General features: G+C 33.9%; 1 protein-coding gene, 2 non-coding genes and 1 pseudogene across 4 annotated transcripts; all 4 read left to right on the plus strand.

Moving 5' to 3' along the window:
* Window positions 1–8,659: 8,659 nt before the first annotated feature.
* LOC120171167 lies at window positions 8,660–11,058 on the plus strand. 2 transcript variants are annotated; one of them, XM_039178937.1, is made up of 4 exons: window positions 8,660–9,005; window positions 9,296–9,458; window positions 9,524–9,589; window positions 9,776–11,058. In XM_039178937.1, exons 2-4 carry the CDS (start codon window positions 9,371–9,373, stop codon window positions 9,964–9,966), a joined length of 345 nt encoding a protein of 114 aa, XP_039034868.1. In that variant the 5' UTR covers window positions 8,660–9,005; window positions 9,296–9,370; the 3' UTR covers window positions 9,967–11,058. The 2 variants fall into 2 exon arrangements, with proteins under 2 accessions (XP_039034868.1, XP_039034869.1); XM_039178938.1 differs by lacking the exon at window positions 9,524–9,589 and having other exon boundaries at window positions 8,663–9,005; window positions 9,776–11,057.
* A 4,038-nt stretch (window positions 11,059–15,096) lies between these two features.
* On the plus strand, window positions 15,097–15,159 carry LOC120171217. The gene has a single exon (XR_005520860.1). It is a non-coding gene; the product is annotated as a small nucleolar RNA U49 (small nucleolar RNA).
* Window positions 15,160–15,365: 206 nt separating this feature from the next.
* Window positions 15,366–15,521, plus strand: LOC120171216 (annotated as a pseudogene).
* A 163-nt stretch (window positions 15,522–15,684) lies between these two features.
* On the plus strand, window positions 15,685–15,766 carry LOC120171215. Its single transcript, XR_005520859.1, has one exon. It is a non-coding gene; the product is annotated as a small nucleolar RNA SNORD34 (small nucleolar RNA).
* The last annotated feature ends 2,047 nt before the right edge of the window (window positions 15,767–17,813 follow it).

A 17,813-nucleotide genomic window follows, 5' to 3' on the forward strand; every position in this document is an offset into this window, starting at 1 on the left:
TGAGTGGTGATTTGTAATGCCTTAGCTTGACCTCTTCCTCCAAACGGAATCTCATCATCAGAAAATGAGATGAGAATATCAACTTGTATATTGTTAACCAGTCAATCCATCTTGCTGACCGGTATGTCTTGAGGCACAAACGTATGGTTTAGGACCTTCAAAAGTGCTTCCCTATGTGCCTCTGAACTTAGCAGCAGTGCCAACAATGAAACACGTGTTGACATGCTATGTAATTGGTCTACGATGCTATACTCAATGTGCTTTAAAAATTTCAGAAACTCTATAGTTTGTTCCTCCTTTATTGTCTTGTTTATTGTCAGTACATCCCCTTTGAAGGGTTCAAACGGTCTCTGGGGGGACTTAGCCTCTTAGAAGTAGTGTTTCCCCACGGCATGCCCTACTTTGTTGTCATCTTCCTTCAGGGTGCTTAATTGGAATTCATACTTCCAAGAAACTTGTCGGTTGTCCTTTTAGGAAAAGGTTAGGGTGTCCGCTTTTGGATGATTCTTCAATTGCACAAACATATACTTTTGGAGAGTCTTGGATTTCGCCATAGAATTCCAGTTCCTTCATATCCATCATGAGCTGGATCAGATATTTAAACTCCAGGCAATCTTGCACTTCATGCCCTTCTTAATTGTGGTAATAACGGTGGCTACCCTCTCTGCTCCTTGATGTATCAAAATATGGTGCAAGAAACCCTACTTTCGCCATTTGTCTCTATACCCAAACCAAATGAGACTTTATTTCAGAAACATCAGTCTTAATTTTCCTGTGTTTATCTGTAGTGACTGCATTAATCCCAGTCTCTTGATGGTTAGACAAAGGATTTTGTGCAATATTTGGTGCTCCTGAGTTGAAGTGGATCCAATTCTTGTTACACATTCTTTGTACGATCCTCTTGAATGCGAGGCAATTCTCAATAGTATGCCCTGACACACCACCATGATATTCGCAGTGAGCGTTCCCATTATACCATATAGGATATGAAGGCTTCATAGGTTCCACTGGGTATGGTGACACTACATGAGTGTCAAAGAGTTGTTGATACAGTTCCTTGTACGTCATGGGAATAAGATCGAAATGCTCTTTTTCTCTTTTTTCCCTAGGTTCCCTTGGATTTTGACTAGAAGTACCTGCTGGTACAACTGCAGTTGTTTTTGAGTTGGAGATTGTAACACCTTTATTGGCGTTGTAGGAGTTGATGTTATTAATCTCTCTCTTTCTTCTTTATAGGGGGTTTCTTGCTTGATTCCCCTCTCTCAATCTTGCCTTGTTTTATGGAAATTTCAATCATATCATCGGCTATAACTAAGTTAGAGAAATATTTTGACGTGAATGCAACTAAGTGCCCGAAGTAAGGAATTTTTAGGGTTTACGCGAAGAGCTTACTAGTTTCCTTCTCATCCAAGAGTGGACGAACTTGCACAGCTAAATCTCTCTATCTCTGTGCATATTGTCTGAAACTCTCGTTATGCTTCTTCTCCATGCTTTGTAGTGTGACTCGATCTGGTCTCATATCGTTTAAGTGTTTGTAATGTTCCAAGAATGACTTGGATAAATCTTTCCAGGTCTTGATATGAGATCGATTCAGCTGATTGTACCACTAGATGGCTAAACCGGACAAACTCTCATGGAAGCAATGAATCATGAGCTGATCATTTCCTACATATCATGTCACCTTCCGACAGAACATGGTAATGTGGACTGAAGGGCAATTGTTCCTATCAAATTTATCAAATTTGGGGACTTTGAATTTTGGTGGGAGCACTAAATTCGGGACTAAGCTCAGCTCTAGAGCATCAACTCCATAATAATCATTGTCTCCTTTAACCACCTTTATTTGGTCTTCCAGTAGTTTAATATTTTCTTCCATTTTCTTTGCCTTGTATTCTTCATCAAAATACAGTATATGGTAATTATCCGGATTATTCTTTAGGGTTGGATACAAAAGTTTATATCTTTACAGCAGATGAGGCTTTCATTTTTGCAGTGGAGTCCCTTGTATTCCTGGTAAGATTCTAGGTGAAATAACCACCTGCGGGGTAGGTGGCATAGCTACCCCTTCATAAGATCCTGCCTCAGGTGTTCTTGCCTGACTCAAGCCAGATAGCTAGGCAACAATTTGATCAACCTAAGACTCTTGGCTTTTAGTGATCATTTCCAGAGTACTTCGGTTATTCTGGCTTATCTTTTCTTCTAACTCCCTTTGCAACCCCGACATGTTCTCTTAGAGTTGAGCAATTTTAACTTCCATTTGTCTTTTCTTTATGCGAGTGTTATAAGGATGATGTGTGTCCAAGGCTTGTGGAGATATATTCGGTGTTTGTTCCCTCTTCTGATGAGACATTTTCTGTTAGTTAATGTGAATGTAAAAACATGAAAAATAAAACAATGAAATGCAAGGTATGAAAATAATGCATGAGAATTAGAGGCATTGATTCAGAAATATATTTGTTATTATAAATACTTTATTGAGACAAAAGTGTTTTATAATTTTTAAGAGACAAAAATATCTTAAAGGTACATTCTGACTAAGTCTTTTAAACCTCGAATAGCCTCTAACAGGTTGACAAGTCTTCTTCCTTCATCTATCACTGGTTGAATACCTTGTCAGACCACTCTCGTTTCCCTTGCTAAACCGTGCAAGTGACAAACTGCTTTTTTGTATTCATTCCAAGAAATCTTGGATAACTGCATCTCTAACTTTCACCCTTTGATGGGCCTGTTCCCAATGAAAGCGCCACTGAAATCCCCCATCAAAGGGAACTATCTGAAGTTCACTTTCTTGTTTCTTGAACCTGTCCACAATAGCCTTCAATTTAGTTATGGTTTTGCCATCCCTCTCTTGTTTCTTCTGAAGAGACTCCTCTAAATCAGTTACCTGAACCCTCAAACGTTTATTCCGATACTGGCTATCTAACAAACGTATCTGAGTGGTCTTTAGTTGTTCTTTCCAGGTTTCTCTTTTCTCCTTCAAACTTCCTTTTTAGGCTACTAACTTCACTTTTCCAGTATTCTGAAGACCTTTTCAGATTGGAATTGCTCTGGACTTGTTCTTGATATCCTTTTCTCAAATCCTTAAGCTCAAAACAAATTTTCTTCTGTTTATTCTCTAACTTTTCTGCATGATCCTTCTAGGTATCAGCATCTAACTTCCACTGGAATCTTTCATCCTCGAGTTCCCTTAGACTTTGTTTCAGCTCCTATTTTTCTGCTTTAAATTATTTCCTTACTAGTTCTAACTTGGAGGGACAATGCTTAAGATGTTCTTTCATTGTTCGAGTGTCTTCATGGTCTGGAACTAGGATAGTGTCATTTTTCCTTAACCTTCGTCATTCCAAATAGTCGAGAGTAAGCATGTCCTTAGCGGCCACAACATCCATACGGAACATTTTATTCCATGACTCAGTTACTTCTTTGACCTTTTTCTTATAATTGTCCCCATGATATGCAAATTCCGATCCATATATTCTATGTGTTGTTGGGACAAACTTGCGTGACCATACTGTCGAAGTGCCAAAAGTGGAGAGTATCCGACTCCTCCCTATAATCCGAGTAATGTCAATGTTTCTGAGTCTCTACATCGGAAAAGAATGTCACTAACGATTAACCAGTGGGCTCTCCAAACAATATCCTTGTCCTGAAGGTGTGTGAATACCTTCATCTTTTTCTCTTTTGGGACACCTTCTTGTCATTTCAGGGTGAGAAATCCCCCCAAAGGAGAATAAATGGTGTTGAATCGATGGTAAGAAATCTCGTTAGTCTTCCAAAAGTGACTATGGATCCAAACTTGGAGAAGTTGCGCACACCCTATAAATCTTCCTCCGCCAGTCTTCCTACAATGGTTGAGGGAGCGAAAAGTTTCAACTAAAGTTTTTAGTGTTGGATTTACTCGTTTCAGGAGCTATTCGAATAGTTATACATGTATCCCAAAGTCTTTGGGAAGATAATCAAACCATAAATGCCCAAAGAAAAAAGGTTCATTGCTTTCCATTCATCGGGATGATTTTTTATTAATTCCTTGATATGGGTCCAAGCAATTCCTTCCCCACTACCTTTATGTTGAATCCGGTCAGTTACCCATTTCTAATCTACCCCGCTAGTTTTGCCAATTCGTTCTTGAAAGGCTGACTCTTGATGTGCTTGATGTAAACCCGATCTATTCTGATTCATTCGCAATGCAGCAAAGCAGTATATTCTTCGATTATGGGTGCCATGTCTTCTTGGTTAAATGTGAAGCAGTTGTACCCCGGATTCAATAATTGTACTAGGGCTCTGATTAGGGGCTCATATGTTTTGACATAGAGTAAAAGTGCAATATCACCATACCGCTGGCAGAACTTCCTTTTATGGTCATTTTTCCAGCTATCCCAAATGCTTTGTAGTTCTTGCTTTAGGCTGACAGAAACATAGTCAACTAGATCTGACACAGATTTTTTTTTGCAGACTATCTCCCTTTTCTTTCTGAGTCTTTTCGGACCATAGTCGTACCTCGGCATTTTTCACCTCTTGCATTACAACTCATTTGTCCATTAATACAAATTATTGGTATGTGACAAACACTTTTTATGGATCAATTACCTCTTTTTATGATGCAAATGATAAAAAACAAACATGAAAGAATAATTGGTTAGTAAGATAAAAATAATAATGATATAAGTAAAATATGATAAATCGCATGATAAAAGTAAAAAACATCCTAAGTTTTGAAATAGAGTTTCGGGGTGGGCTCTAATTCCCTGTAGTCTCCCGGTTTAGGTTTTAAAAAAAAGGTACTTGAGTTGTCCTTGTTGGTGCCCCCTAGAGCTTGCCATACCCTCAATCCTAAGCCAATTACAAGCCTATGTGGACCAAATTAAACTCGAGAGGATACATTCCCTTATGTCTATACGGAGAATAAATTCACACGAAGACATAAAGTATATGAATCCCAAAGGTAACATGCTATGCCTATACGGAGAATAAATTCCCACGAAGGAGTCACTTTCACCTCCACTTAAGAAAAGGTTTGGAGCTCGAGTACAGAGCCTAAGATTGGAAATAATCTGAAATCATTAAAAAGTCAGTACAACTATTTATTTGGAAAATAATAAAAGGTAATTAATAAGGATAAAAAAAGTACATTAAAATTTAAACTTAAAATTTTCACTTAAGAAGACAACCGGAAATTAGTCTTAGCTTGGCTCACTTATAAGTCCCCAACAGAGTCGACAAGCTGTCGCAACTATATTTCGGGTTGGGCCCGAAATTGGGCTTCAACTTGAATAAATGGGTTAAAGCCACCGATCATTTAAAAAATAATATTTAGGTTGATCGTTCACCATCTTACTTGATCTGCATTTTACCAGAAATATGTCGGATTCGAGAGTCGGTTACAGTCAAGGAAGGATTAGCACCCTTGTATTGTCCTTTCAGTACTAATTTAATTTTCAGTAGTCTTAATTAAGATAATTGTAAGTTAAATTAAAAGGTAAAAATTCGATCCAAGTTGCATACCTTTAATTGATTTACGAGTACCCCTAAAAGGGCAAAAAGATGTTAAAAAAAGAAACATTGAATTAATCAAAAGAAGAAAAAAAAGAGACAAAAGTTAAATTATAATACTTTAAACAAAGCAGAAAAAAAGAAATATATACACATGCCGAGAAATAGAATTAACATAATGGAAAATTAAAATAAATAGAAAAAAAAAACAAATCACACATATTTAAAACACAAAGTAATAAAAAATAATGTAAAGAAAAAGTCAATTAAATTAAAAATAAAAAAAAATCAATTGCAAAATTAAACAAAGATAAAAATTACTAAAATAAAAATAAAAGAGATAATAAAAAAGAAAAATAAAAGAATGATTATTATCGAATTAATGACTCATTAAGTGTGGTAGTCTTTTAAATATAATTAAATAAAACATGAAATAAATAAATAAATAACCAAATTGAAAAATAAAATATAGTGAGGGTGAATTGAAAAGAAAAATCGGAATTAAAATCGAATTTAAGGTGCAAAACATGTTTTAAAAAGAAATCAGGGACCAGTTCTATATTTAGCCCTTACCCGATCAAAGACACGCGGATCCTGGGGTGAATACGGTCGGGTTTCGGGTAGGCTATAAAGCCCAGAAATCACAAACTAAATTCATTTTCACCCCTCAAAATGGATCAAAAGAAGAAAAAAAAGAGACAAAAGTTAAATTATAATACTTTAAACAAAGCAGAAAAAAAGAAATATATACACATGCCGAGAAATAGAATTAACATAATGGAAAATTAAAATAAATAGAAAAAAAAAACAAATCACACATATTTAAAACACAAAGTAATAAAAAATAATGTAAAGAAAAAGTCAATTAAATTAAAAATAAAAAAAAATCAATTGCAAAATTAAACAAAGATAAAAATTACTAAAATAAAAATAAAAGAGATAATAAAAAAAAAAAAAGAATGATTATTATCGAATTAATGACTCATTAAGTGTGGTAGTCTTTTAAATATAATTAAATAAAACATGAAATAAATAAATAAATAACCAAATTGAAAAATAAAATATAGTGAGGGTGAATTGAAAAGAAAAATCGGAATTAAAATCGAATTTAAGGTGCAAAACATGTTTTAAAAAGAAATCAGGGACTAGTTCTATATTTAGCCCTTACCCGATCAAAGACACGCGGATCCTGGGGTGAATACGGTCGGGTTTCGGGTAGGCTATAAAGCCCAGAAATCACAAACTAAATTCATTTTCACCCCTCAAAATGGATCAAAACCCCCCTTATGATTTTCTCTGAACATATTCATCATGCTCTTTATTTTATAAAGAACACTCCGCTAGGGTTCATGCAAACCCAGATTTCGGCCGTGCGTCGCCTCGTCGGCCGCCGTGGACTGGCACTGCCCTCTGTTCATATGCGGTGAAACCAAACTTTTTTTACACCATTCGAAAGCCCTTGTTCCTCTCTTTCCAAATCTTCGATTAGTTTTCACAAAAGAGCCTCATAGAGAACTAGATCTGAAAAAAATCTTTCGAAAAAAAAGTTCTTTTTTTCTTAGATCCTAGGCTTTTTTATTCTTATTTTTTAAATAAAAAACAAAACAAGCCCCAATATAACCATGTACAAATGAACCGAAAAAGAAAATGAGTACATTTTCTTATTTCTTTTCAAAGTTTACAAATGTTTTTTCCTTGATCTTCTATCCTTTTTTGTTTCGTTTTTTCCAGGGATTTATAGCATTAAGAGTCCTTCGTTCAACTTAGAGTTTCATTAGGATAGAAATACATGCTTTTGGTTGTTTTTTATTCCTATGAAATTACGTTGTTAGATTTATTGTTGTAGCTGTTGGAAAAAGTTGTTTCCCACTAGGGGATGGTTTCTTCAAATCGGCCAAACTCCACGGCGGTTGAGGCTATTGAAAAACCTAAGACCGGACTCTATTTTGGGTCGTTAGATTGGTTGTAGATCTAACGGCTCGGGATCATACGGTACTTTTTCTTGAATTAGAAACCCTAATTTGCTGGGTCAGACGAACTCGGGTCGGGTTGGTGTGCTGGGCTCCTGGCGGGTCGGTTTACTGGGTCAGGCTTGCCCGCCTTGTTGGGTTCCTTGCTAGGCCTCTTGGACTGTTGGACTTGAACCTATTTGGACCAAAATAAAAAAGGAAATTAATAAACTAAAAAGAAAATAAATAATAATATAATGAATAATAAAATATAATACATAAATATTTTATATAATATATATTTTCAAAATGTTTTAAATTTGTTTTTAAAAAATTATATTTTATATATATATATTCAAAACATTTTCAAAAACTATATATTATATATATTTTTAAAATATTTTCAAAAACTATATATTATATATATGTTTTCAAAATATTTTCATAAACTATATATTATATATATTTTCAAAATATTTTTAAAATATATATATTATATATATGTTTTCAAAACGTTTTAAAAAACTATTTATTATATATATGTTTTCAAAATTTTATAAAAAACTATATATTATATCTTATATATATTAAATAAAATCCCGGACAAAAATGAGTGACTACAATTACGTGGCAGGTTATAATATTAAGAGTAAACTACATGTTTAATACCTAAACTATCACTTTTGTTTTGTTTTTATACTAAACTTTCAATTTTTTTCAAAAATCATACCTAAAGTTTACTTTTTGTTTCGTTAAAAATTTAGGTACTAAAATGAAACAAAAAGTAAACACTATGTATTAAAATGAAACGAAAAGTAAACACTAGGTACTAAAATGAAATAAAAAGTAAATATTAGGTATGATTTTGAAAATAGAAAGTTTAGATACTAAAACGGAGCAAAGTGATACTTTATGTACTAAACACATAATTTACCCTAATATTAAAATAAGCCACGTAAGAAAAATTGAGTTAACGAAAAAATTTCAATGTATCAAATTTAGTAATCAAATCTAAAAAAATAAAAAAAATAAATGAGTAAAATAAGAGAGATTAAAGTTTGATGAGTAAATTTGTAATTTACCCTTACAAAAAAGGTAGGGCAAAATGCTTTGCGAAATTACAGCTTGTCAACGTTTAATGTAGTGGATAAACTGTGTTTTGTTTGAAGAAGAAAATCCCTCAAAAAATAAAATGGCAGCCGATCAACCTGGTAGACAAAGTTGGACCGAGAGAAAGCAGAAAGGCGCTTGCTATACTTGTGGAAAGCCAGGTCACTGGGCATCAGATTGCCCTTCCAACCACCGAACGGCGAGAGCTTCATCATCGTCGCCTCCTCCTGCGGTGTGGCTTGCACCGTTTGTGTTTCCCACAGCGTCGCCAACAATGGAAGAAGGTACTATTCTCGTAATTGTAAGTGCGGCAATGGCACCCAAGGCATAAGTTTCTACAAATGGTGTGATGACGTCAAGGCACCCATGTGCGAATGAGGTGCCGGAGCCTGCACCGTCAATATCCGAAGAGATGAAAACGGGAAGGAAACCAAGTACAATACTTTCCGAATTAGAACGGTATGCTTCTCTGCTCTGCTCTTCTCTTTCCAAGGTTTGGGTTTATAATCGGATAAAGTTCTTAACTTTATAGCAAAAGCATTTTAAACAAAAACTGGGTCCACTGGTTGAACAGAAAGTATGAGATTCAAGTGCATATTTTGTTTCTTTGTTCTTGGATTATATTTCCTTTTTCCCCTACGATTATACCAACAATTAAACAAATGTATGATTATACCAATCATGGGTTAAGGCATGAATGATGTATACAGATTTTTTTACTGATAAAGGGTTGCTATTCTTTACATTAGGGACATGGAGCCTTTGGTTTCTTGCTACTCGATACTGCTCCAAGTCCGGCGAATTCATGGCCGAGGTCTACGAAGATGGACAAAAGGCCACCAACATTGAGTCCCCAGTATTGTGGCCTGCCGAATATTAAGACTTGTCAAATATCTGCTGCTGGAAATGGATGTACGTATCCCTTGCAGTTTCTTTTTTTCTTCTTATCCCTTGCTTTATGATGTTATTCATTGCAGATTTTATGCCATTTTCGTATACTGGGAATGTTCTTAGAGGGATCGTATTCTCCGTGTCCATGCCGGGTATGGGTGTTCAACATGGATACTTATTGAGTTGGAACAACATAGATATATTTGTTTCCTCCGAATCTCTAGTCATCACTCTTAGTTTACCTTCTTCAACAGATATATATCTTATTTGATCCGGTATTTGTTTCTGAGATATCTCTGATAGTGGGTGATCAAGTATAATATTTCTTGTTTTCGCAGATGCTGAAGTTAATGAAGTACCACAAAATGCTCTCAGAAATGGTATGAAAACATTGGGTGTTCCTTTGCGGACTTCGAACCTCGAAACAGCATTCACTGCTATGGAGGAGGAAGGTGTAACAAATACAATCGTGAAGGAAGTTGGAACAGATCTTCAGAAAGACCGGGTCACTCGTGGAATGAATGAATGAATGCAGACCTTTTGTCGAGCACCTGGTGGAATCTATTCGGGTATATCGATAGTTGCAAGAATGGGGCCAACTCTCCAAGGTAATGGCAATCGTGCTGTGCATTCCATCCCAACAAATACATGAAAATGTTTAAATGAATATCTGGCATCAATGGAGATGCATTTGCTGCCTTTACGGACTCTGGAAGTTATCATCTCTAACCAGTCCATGAAGCGGCTTATTGTATTAAGGATGCACTCTGTCAAATTGAGAAGCTCGAGACGCATCTTCTAAAAACTGCAATGGATGTAGGACAAGCAAAGAGATGCATACAGGCTACATATCAAGAGCTGACAAAACTCCTTGAAACTTCCACAGGAGAAACAAGAGCAAATGCATTGCAACAAGGACAACAGTAAATGAGGTAAGAAGTCACCTTGAACATATGTTATAAGGCTATGTTATTTCAAGTGTGTGTGGATGACTAAAACAGGTACGTGTTAAATAGAAATATATGCATTTTTAAAGAAGAAAAAAGTGTCATGTATTTTGGAAGTTCTTTTGAGTGTTATGCCTGCCTACCTATGTTCAACCGTGTAAAGGACACGGAAGAAAGTAGAACTACTTCGATGAATCAGGGTGATGTCTGGCTGGCAGTAGGAAAAGATGAGGGAAACCTCGTTTAGATTAGAGGACAGCAGTCTTAGATGTGTTTAATGTAATGCTGCTATTATATTTCTGTTAGCATAACCAGTTTGCATAACTGAGCATGCGCTGATTTACTACGTCTAGGATCTGAGGTTTGTGTAACAGAAATATAGTATCAGTAGAACGATCAACATGACATACGACATGTAGTTCAACAGGGAAACACAAGTTGAAAGGCATCCCAAACTCTGTTAGTTGGGGAATGAGTGAAAATAATAGATGAACACAATGCCCATTGATAGAGCAGTCTATAATATTTACATAATGAAGAGATGCAAACAATGGCAGCAGAAGAAGAAAGGATAGACGGCAGCAGTTTTAGGCATGGCCAGACAGAGAATATTAGAATGGATTTACATTGTTAATTGACTCGTAAATGAAATTTTGTGCTAGGCCCCTCATAATGCTTCTATATTTGTATTCTAGACTCTAACAAATAACTAAACGGCCCTGGTAACTAGGGGTGAGCAAAACTTAACTCGACTCAAAAAACTGAAATTTCCAACTTGATTCGACTCGAATTAATTTCGAGTTGTAATGAGTCCGTGGACTTTGTATGATATATGTATATTATGTATGAAAAAAATATGAAGAAATATATATTTGTATTGTATATATGGTTCGAGAAAGTCACTTAAATTGGAATCAAATAATATTATAAATATTTTCAATTAAGTTTAAACAAAAATTTGAAAAATCGACTCGATTTGAGTTGAAATTTTTTTAAATTAAGTCCGAGTTGTAAAATAAGATTTATCAACACGAATAACTTGAAATATTTTCACTCGACTTGATTCAAAGTTCACTCTTACTGGTAACAAAATCTGATCATTAATAGACAACTTTAAAATTAACCAGAATAGTTGTTTTGGTTTCTATTGTTTTAAAGTACTTTAGTGTTCAATATTTTTTTATTATAAAAATAGTTATTTTTATGAAAACTATTACTATATATATTTCTGTATGATTTGATACAATATCAAATTAGTAAACAAAATTAATACATATATTAAAATAATATCAATAAAAAATAACACACATACTGACATGTAGGAAATACCCCTTAAGTTAAACTAGTATTCAACAAATTTAAAATAAGGGAAGAACTGACAAAAAAGAAAAGAAAATTAAAAAATAAATAGTAAAAGTGTTTAGCTAAAGATTAATATAATATGTTTTTAAATTAGTAAAATTTAAATTTAATATAAATTTAAAAACCGACCTACTAATTCAAATTGAATTAAATAATTAAAATATCATTTTTGTAATATTTTTTTAATTATCAAATTTAAATTAATTAACCAGTAAAATAAGTATCGATAATTATTAAAAAAACAAATACTTAGATTGAAAAAAGAAATCATTGTCACTTGAGTTGGCATCACGGGAGCCAGACCAAACACTTTGGGCAAAATTGGCCCATCGTGTGCGGTATATTTAATTCGCCTATTAGGCCATCCATATTTTTATTTGGAAATCTATAACAAATATTATATTGCAGGAAAACTCATCCCGTCGAGGAGATGAATTTATCCAAAAAAAAATATTTTTAAATAGATCTAGGTAAGAAGAACTCACGGAGTATGATAATTTAATATATTTTTAGTAATTTATCACGTCAATGTAATGAGTTTCAAAAAAAATATATATTTTTTAAAAGTCAATTAGTTTTTTTAATTTAAAATAATTAAAAAATAGTAAGATTTATAATGTCGCTGTGACGAGTTTTAAGCGAATTCTTTTTTAAAAAAGATGTTGACCAACGGGAAGCTTTTGAAATTTTTAAAAATATAGGAGTTGAAACTCATCATGTTGACATGAAGAGTTTTATCCAATTTTTTTTTAATTCAAAATTATTTATTACAAACTATTTTTTTTACAAAATAATAACATTTTTTAACTAGTATAATCACTAAAAATTTATTTATATTTTTGTAATTCTTAACGATGTCGTAGAGTGGTCAAATGATAATTGTGTGAGGCTTGTCGATTTCGTCGTGGTCGTCCGCCTTAAATGTCTTCATCTTCCTTTGCTTCTTCTTCAATAGGAGGTGTAATGATCATCACTCTACTTTGAGTTCCACTTTCAAAATACGATTATGAAGTATTTAAGGTATTTGCCGCCATCATTGACTTCATTTACTCGCATTGCTTGCTAAAATCAGTTACGTCCATGCTCCAACTCAATTCAGTTGGCTCTCCATTTAAGCATGATAAAGATGATAAAAACCATAATTGGTTTGATATGCAAAATATTCTGCAGAAGTAGAAGAAGAAGATGGTGTTGATGATGATTTCTTGCCCTTTGCATATTTGACCTCCATTTCTTCTCATTCGATCCTCTCTTCCGGTGTTGTTAAATATGATTTCTCATTTGTTTCATAATTTTAGAGGTAGAGAGATATTTAGAAATCAAAATCAACAGTTGCAATCTCAAAACACATAGGCACATATAAATGTCGTTCATTCCATTGTTGAATGTATACAACATGTTTCTCGGTCAATTCTCTTTATGCTTCCCATGTGTATAAATTCTATAAAGCTCGTCCATCTGAAATATTTGCGTAGAAATCATATGATTAGACGCAAATTGACGCAACACTTTATTTGCGACATGCATCTCAACAATCAGAAAATGAAGCTAAGGTGTTACAGCACACCACAACTCCAAGCCTTCAAAACATTCAAGTGGCAATAACCGATAAATCTCCAGCTAACAATATGGAATCCAACAAAACTGTAAACATTAATTAAATTAATTAATATAAATTATAAACAAATAAAATTTAAATAATTTACTAAAATAATATTTACTGCATGTCAACTAGCTATATCGATCCTCATTCGTATATCAATTTTTGTTTCACCCGAAAATTTTGTCTCAGTAATTTTATATCGCCATCTAAATAATATAATAAATAAAAATTTTAAAATTAAAAATAAATTTAAAATTTTAGTAAAAAATAAAGTTAGAAAATTACCTTCCAGCAGAGGAAACTCAATCGGAGCTGATGTAATTGGAATAAAAATGAGAACCGATAACACGCCCAGGAATGTAATAAGACTAGACAACCCACAACATTGACTTTTTGACCCCTTTCAAAGATTGTAATCTTGCAAAGTTCCCAGTATAAAAATGGAAAAATTATTGAACCCCAACTAATGTTACGACACTCTATGAAATTATTCAGTATCAGAAGATACTAAGTGTGCACCAAATTCTCAAATTTATCATGTAACAATATCCCTCCAATCAATTGGAGAAGATACAATCGAGTTGCAAATTTGACCTTCTCCTCGGTAAAGTCTTCATTCACTTGAAATTTATCCTCTAACCAATTTATTTGTATCCACATCTCGTCTAAGACATTTAGTGGTCGCCTCTTTCCCAAAACTTCCTCAACAATATCAAATGGGTTGTAATTGTTGTGCCTCATTAGTGTCGTATCATTAATCGGAACACCGAGTTAATAAATGACATCTTCCAACGTAATCCTCGTTTCACCACTTGAAAAATAAAAAGTATGCATTTTGGGCCTCCAACATCCAATCAACGCCGAAATCAGTGCCAAGTTCACCTTAAAATCATGAAGAAATGTGATTGGATATAACCCAAATTGTTGTAATAATCGGCTCATGTGGATCTTTAAGTGTCATTCTTCGCTCACAAATGCCTCGTTCTTCTTCCGGAGTGAGTTCAAGTGAGGAAATATGGACAGTATCAAGGCATAACATTCCATCTCAGTAGACATTTTTTGGAATTCTTCCAAAAAAATTCTCAAGAGTAATTTTTTTTCTTATTAACAAGACACAATAAAAATCCTAAACCCAAACCAAACGGATACTAATGACTAGATTTTTCAAAAATCCAGTAAAAATCATCACTTCAATGTGACGAGTTCCAATATGATCGTTGCTTCTGACTGTTGTTTCTGCCTGTTGTCCAACGGCTATAAACGGTTAATTGATTCTAAATTCTAAAAGAACTCGTACTCTCGACGTGATGAGTTTCATGAATTTTTTAAAATTTTTTTAAAAAGCTATTATAATTTAAAAAATTTATTACTGAATTTTCAAAAAGAATAATTTTCAACAGATTTTTCCTGCACTATAGTATTTACCATAGATCCCGAAATAAAATTATGTGATGCCTGATGGGACAATTAAATATACTGATTGGCATAATGGACCAATTTTACCAACAGTTTGAGCTATTCACGACAAGCCGAAAGGCTAAAACCACTTTCGGCCATTTTAAACACATCAAAGAAAATTTCAATTTCAGTGCCCATTTCTCATATTTCTAGGGTTTTTCTTACTTCAATGCTCTCTATAAATCAGCACACTGCTCCTTTTCCTCGGTACGCAAATCATGGAATATATAGGTTTATTGTTTTTTTATTTTTTGTGGATAAATAATAGTAATTGATTTGTGGAGCGAAATTCCAATGAGGAAGACATCCCAGAGATAGGAAGTGCCGTATGACACTAATCAGCAGCGGCAACACGCTGAGTAGAGTCCCCGTTTTCCCATCCGCCAACGTCAGCCCTCTGATTGGTGTTCTTCGGTGCTCCAGCATCGGCGGGAATCCACGCGGGGGTTCTCCTCTAAACCCTGTTACGTTGTGTGGGTGATTTGAAACGGGTCTCTTGGGGTACGCTTTTTAACAGTTGGATCCCCATTTTTTTCTAATTTGCAAGCGTTGTGTTTGGGTCCGATGCCACGTCGCCGGTAGCTAATAAACGAGAAAGCAGTGACCGGCGATGCTTTGATTGGACCGAAATAAGTCTCATGTTTCGCTTTCTGATAGGAACCTGTGGATCTGAACTTTTGGCGATCTAAAGAGCCGTTTTCGGCTATTACATTTTCATTTTCAATTGATTTTTGCAGTCGATGGTGATTTATTGTTGGAATTACCGACTGAATCATTCCCTTAAATTGATGTCAATTTGGATTCTGAGGTCCTGCATAACTTTGTTTTTTTGTTGTTTCCGTTCATGTTGTATAGATTGTAATGAATCTGTGGTTGTAGAGGCTTATGATGATCAAGAATTGCCTACATTGTCGGATATTCACTGTGACGACAATGAACATTACAAATCTGAGGCCTAAAGTTGCTGCTCATAACTTATTTCTTATGGTGTGTCTATCATAAATATTAATTTTAGTTTCAAGTTAAATGTGTTCCTTTGTCTCCTCCTCCAATGATGTGCCTCTGTTGTTCGTCGCCTCCGCTGCAACATCACCTGAAAATCGATAGCTATGACAGAGTTTCAGAATTCCAAACACTGTCTACTATTAGTGCTATGAAAACTTGACCCACCATATTTAAAGTGAATTTAATTGCCACTAGGAACCTTGGGCGTTTGGACACGGCAGAAATTTCAATGAATAGGAATAAATGAGTACTGCACCGCCGCCGACAAATCGATGCGGCCGCACTACCTTGACCAAAAATATTGTGACAAAAAGGGAACATATTTAAAAACTAAAAAAATAATAATCACAATATGAACTGATTCGCAAATAAAATTACCAGAAATGTCTAAAATCTGATGGGGAATTTAAGGAGGGAAAGCAAATCAAAATCAATATAAAAAAACCAAAGGAGTGTTTGACAAACAATTGATAGGTAGTAGCTTATTTCAGCAGTGGTTGGTGGTAGCTTATTTCAATAGTTGATTTATTCAGCTGATTTTATAAAATGATTTGATTAACTGTTTATATAAAAGTGTTTGGTAAAATTTAGCTAATAGTTGATATGGGTAAAATGACAAATATGATATGGGTAAAATGACAAATAAGAGAATGATATATTTAGTTGTAAAGTATATATATGTTTTATAATACTTTAGTCTTTATTGGGGTAAAATTATTCGGATAAAATACTTTTGACAAATAATTAAAAAATCCTTAAGAAAATTAATGAATATTTGTGAAATTTTGAATATATTTTTTAAATTTAATATTTATAAATATTAAGCTTGTGAGATTGATATATACTATTAACTTTGTATAAAATATCAATATTTTTTTTACTTTCATGTTTTGCTATATTTTCTTAACTAAACTATATTTTAGAATCTAAGACAAATAATAAAATAATAAAATAAAATTTCAACTTAAATATATTAGGATGAAATTTATTTCATTATATTAAGTTTTATGGTAATGATGTAATTATAAAAAAAATAAGGTTAAATATGTCAAAAAGTTGTTTGCAAAACAACCCAAAGTAAAAATAATGTAGAAATGGTGAATAATAAGAGATTGTCTGCCTAGATTTTGGCATTCACAAGTTCTCCGTTAGACTTATATTATATGGTGGGTCGAGTTTTCATATATCTACCCTTCTTAATCAAATTTTAATATATTTGAAATTTAGGGTTTTAATGAATGATTGGAAGTTGGGGGTCTATGGTTGTGATAGCAACAAATAAGTATAGAGAAAAATTATGGAAATGATGAAAAGGTGGTGTTTCAAGGGTGGTTGTTTTGTAAAAGAGCGATGATATGACAGATTAGTGGAGATGTGACGGTGACGATGAGCAAAACTAGACTGGGAGTTTGGGGGAAATTGTTGAATTTCTTATAGGAGTCTAGGGTAATCATCAGACAATGAAGAATGATGAACAATGTCGTGAAGGCGATGGTGAGAGCTATGGAGAAAGCGGGAAGAACGACACATGAAAATCATATTGATAGGATTTTAAAATATTGAATTTTTTTTAAAAAAATTATGATTAATTTGATATAATATATAAGTTTTGTATATTAAAATTGATATTATACCTCACCGTGAGACTCCTTGCTCCCCTGAACTGATTCCCAATGATTCATCGGCGGAGGTTGGTTGCCAGTCTCGCCAGGCATTATGAAAATATTATGCTGGAACTGTCGAGGGCTTGGGAACCCCACGACAGTTCGTGAATTAGAGTATATTAATGCTCAACAAGGACCCTTGTCGCTCTTCCTTTGTGAGACTAGACTTCCTCGTCAACGGTTAGAAGCGTTGAAGCCTGTGCTCGGACTGGATGAGTGTTTTACTGTTAATTCGAGTTCTTTGTGTTCTGGGTTAGGTCTCTTCTAGTTTCATATTGTTGCAGTTCAGTTAATCTCTTATTCTAATCACCACATTGATGTCACTGTGCAATTCTTT

The sequence above is a fragment of the Hibiscus syriacus genome, unplaced genomic scaffold (assembly GCF_006381635.1).
Source record: "Hibiscus syriacus cultivar Baekdansim isolate YM2019G1 unplaced genomic scaffold, ASM638163v2 tig00111812_pilon, whole genome shotgun sequence".
Taxonomy (NCBI): Eukaryota; Viridiplantae; Streptophyta; class Magnoliopsida; order Malvales; family Malvaceae; genus Hibiscus; species Hibiscus syriacus.

Coding starts and splice junctions, on each gene's coding strand:
- LOC120171167 (XM_039178937.1), top strand. CDS start 9,371: ATGGACAAAAGGCCACCAACATTGAGTCCCCAGTATTGTGGCCTGCCG. Junction 9,459..9,523: donor ATCTGCTGCTGGAAATGGAT/GTACGTATCCCT, acceptor TATTCATTGCAG/ATTTTATGCCATTTTCGTAT. Junction 9,590..9,775: donor ATTCTCCGTGTCCATGCCGG/GTATGGGTGTTC, acceptor TTGTTTTCGCAG/ATGCTGAAGTTAATGAAGTA.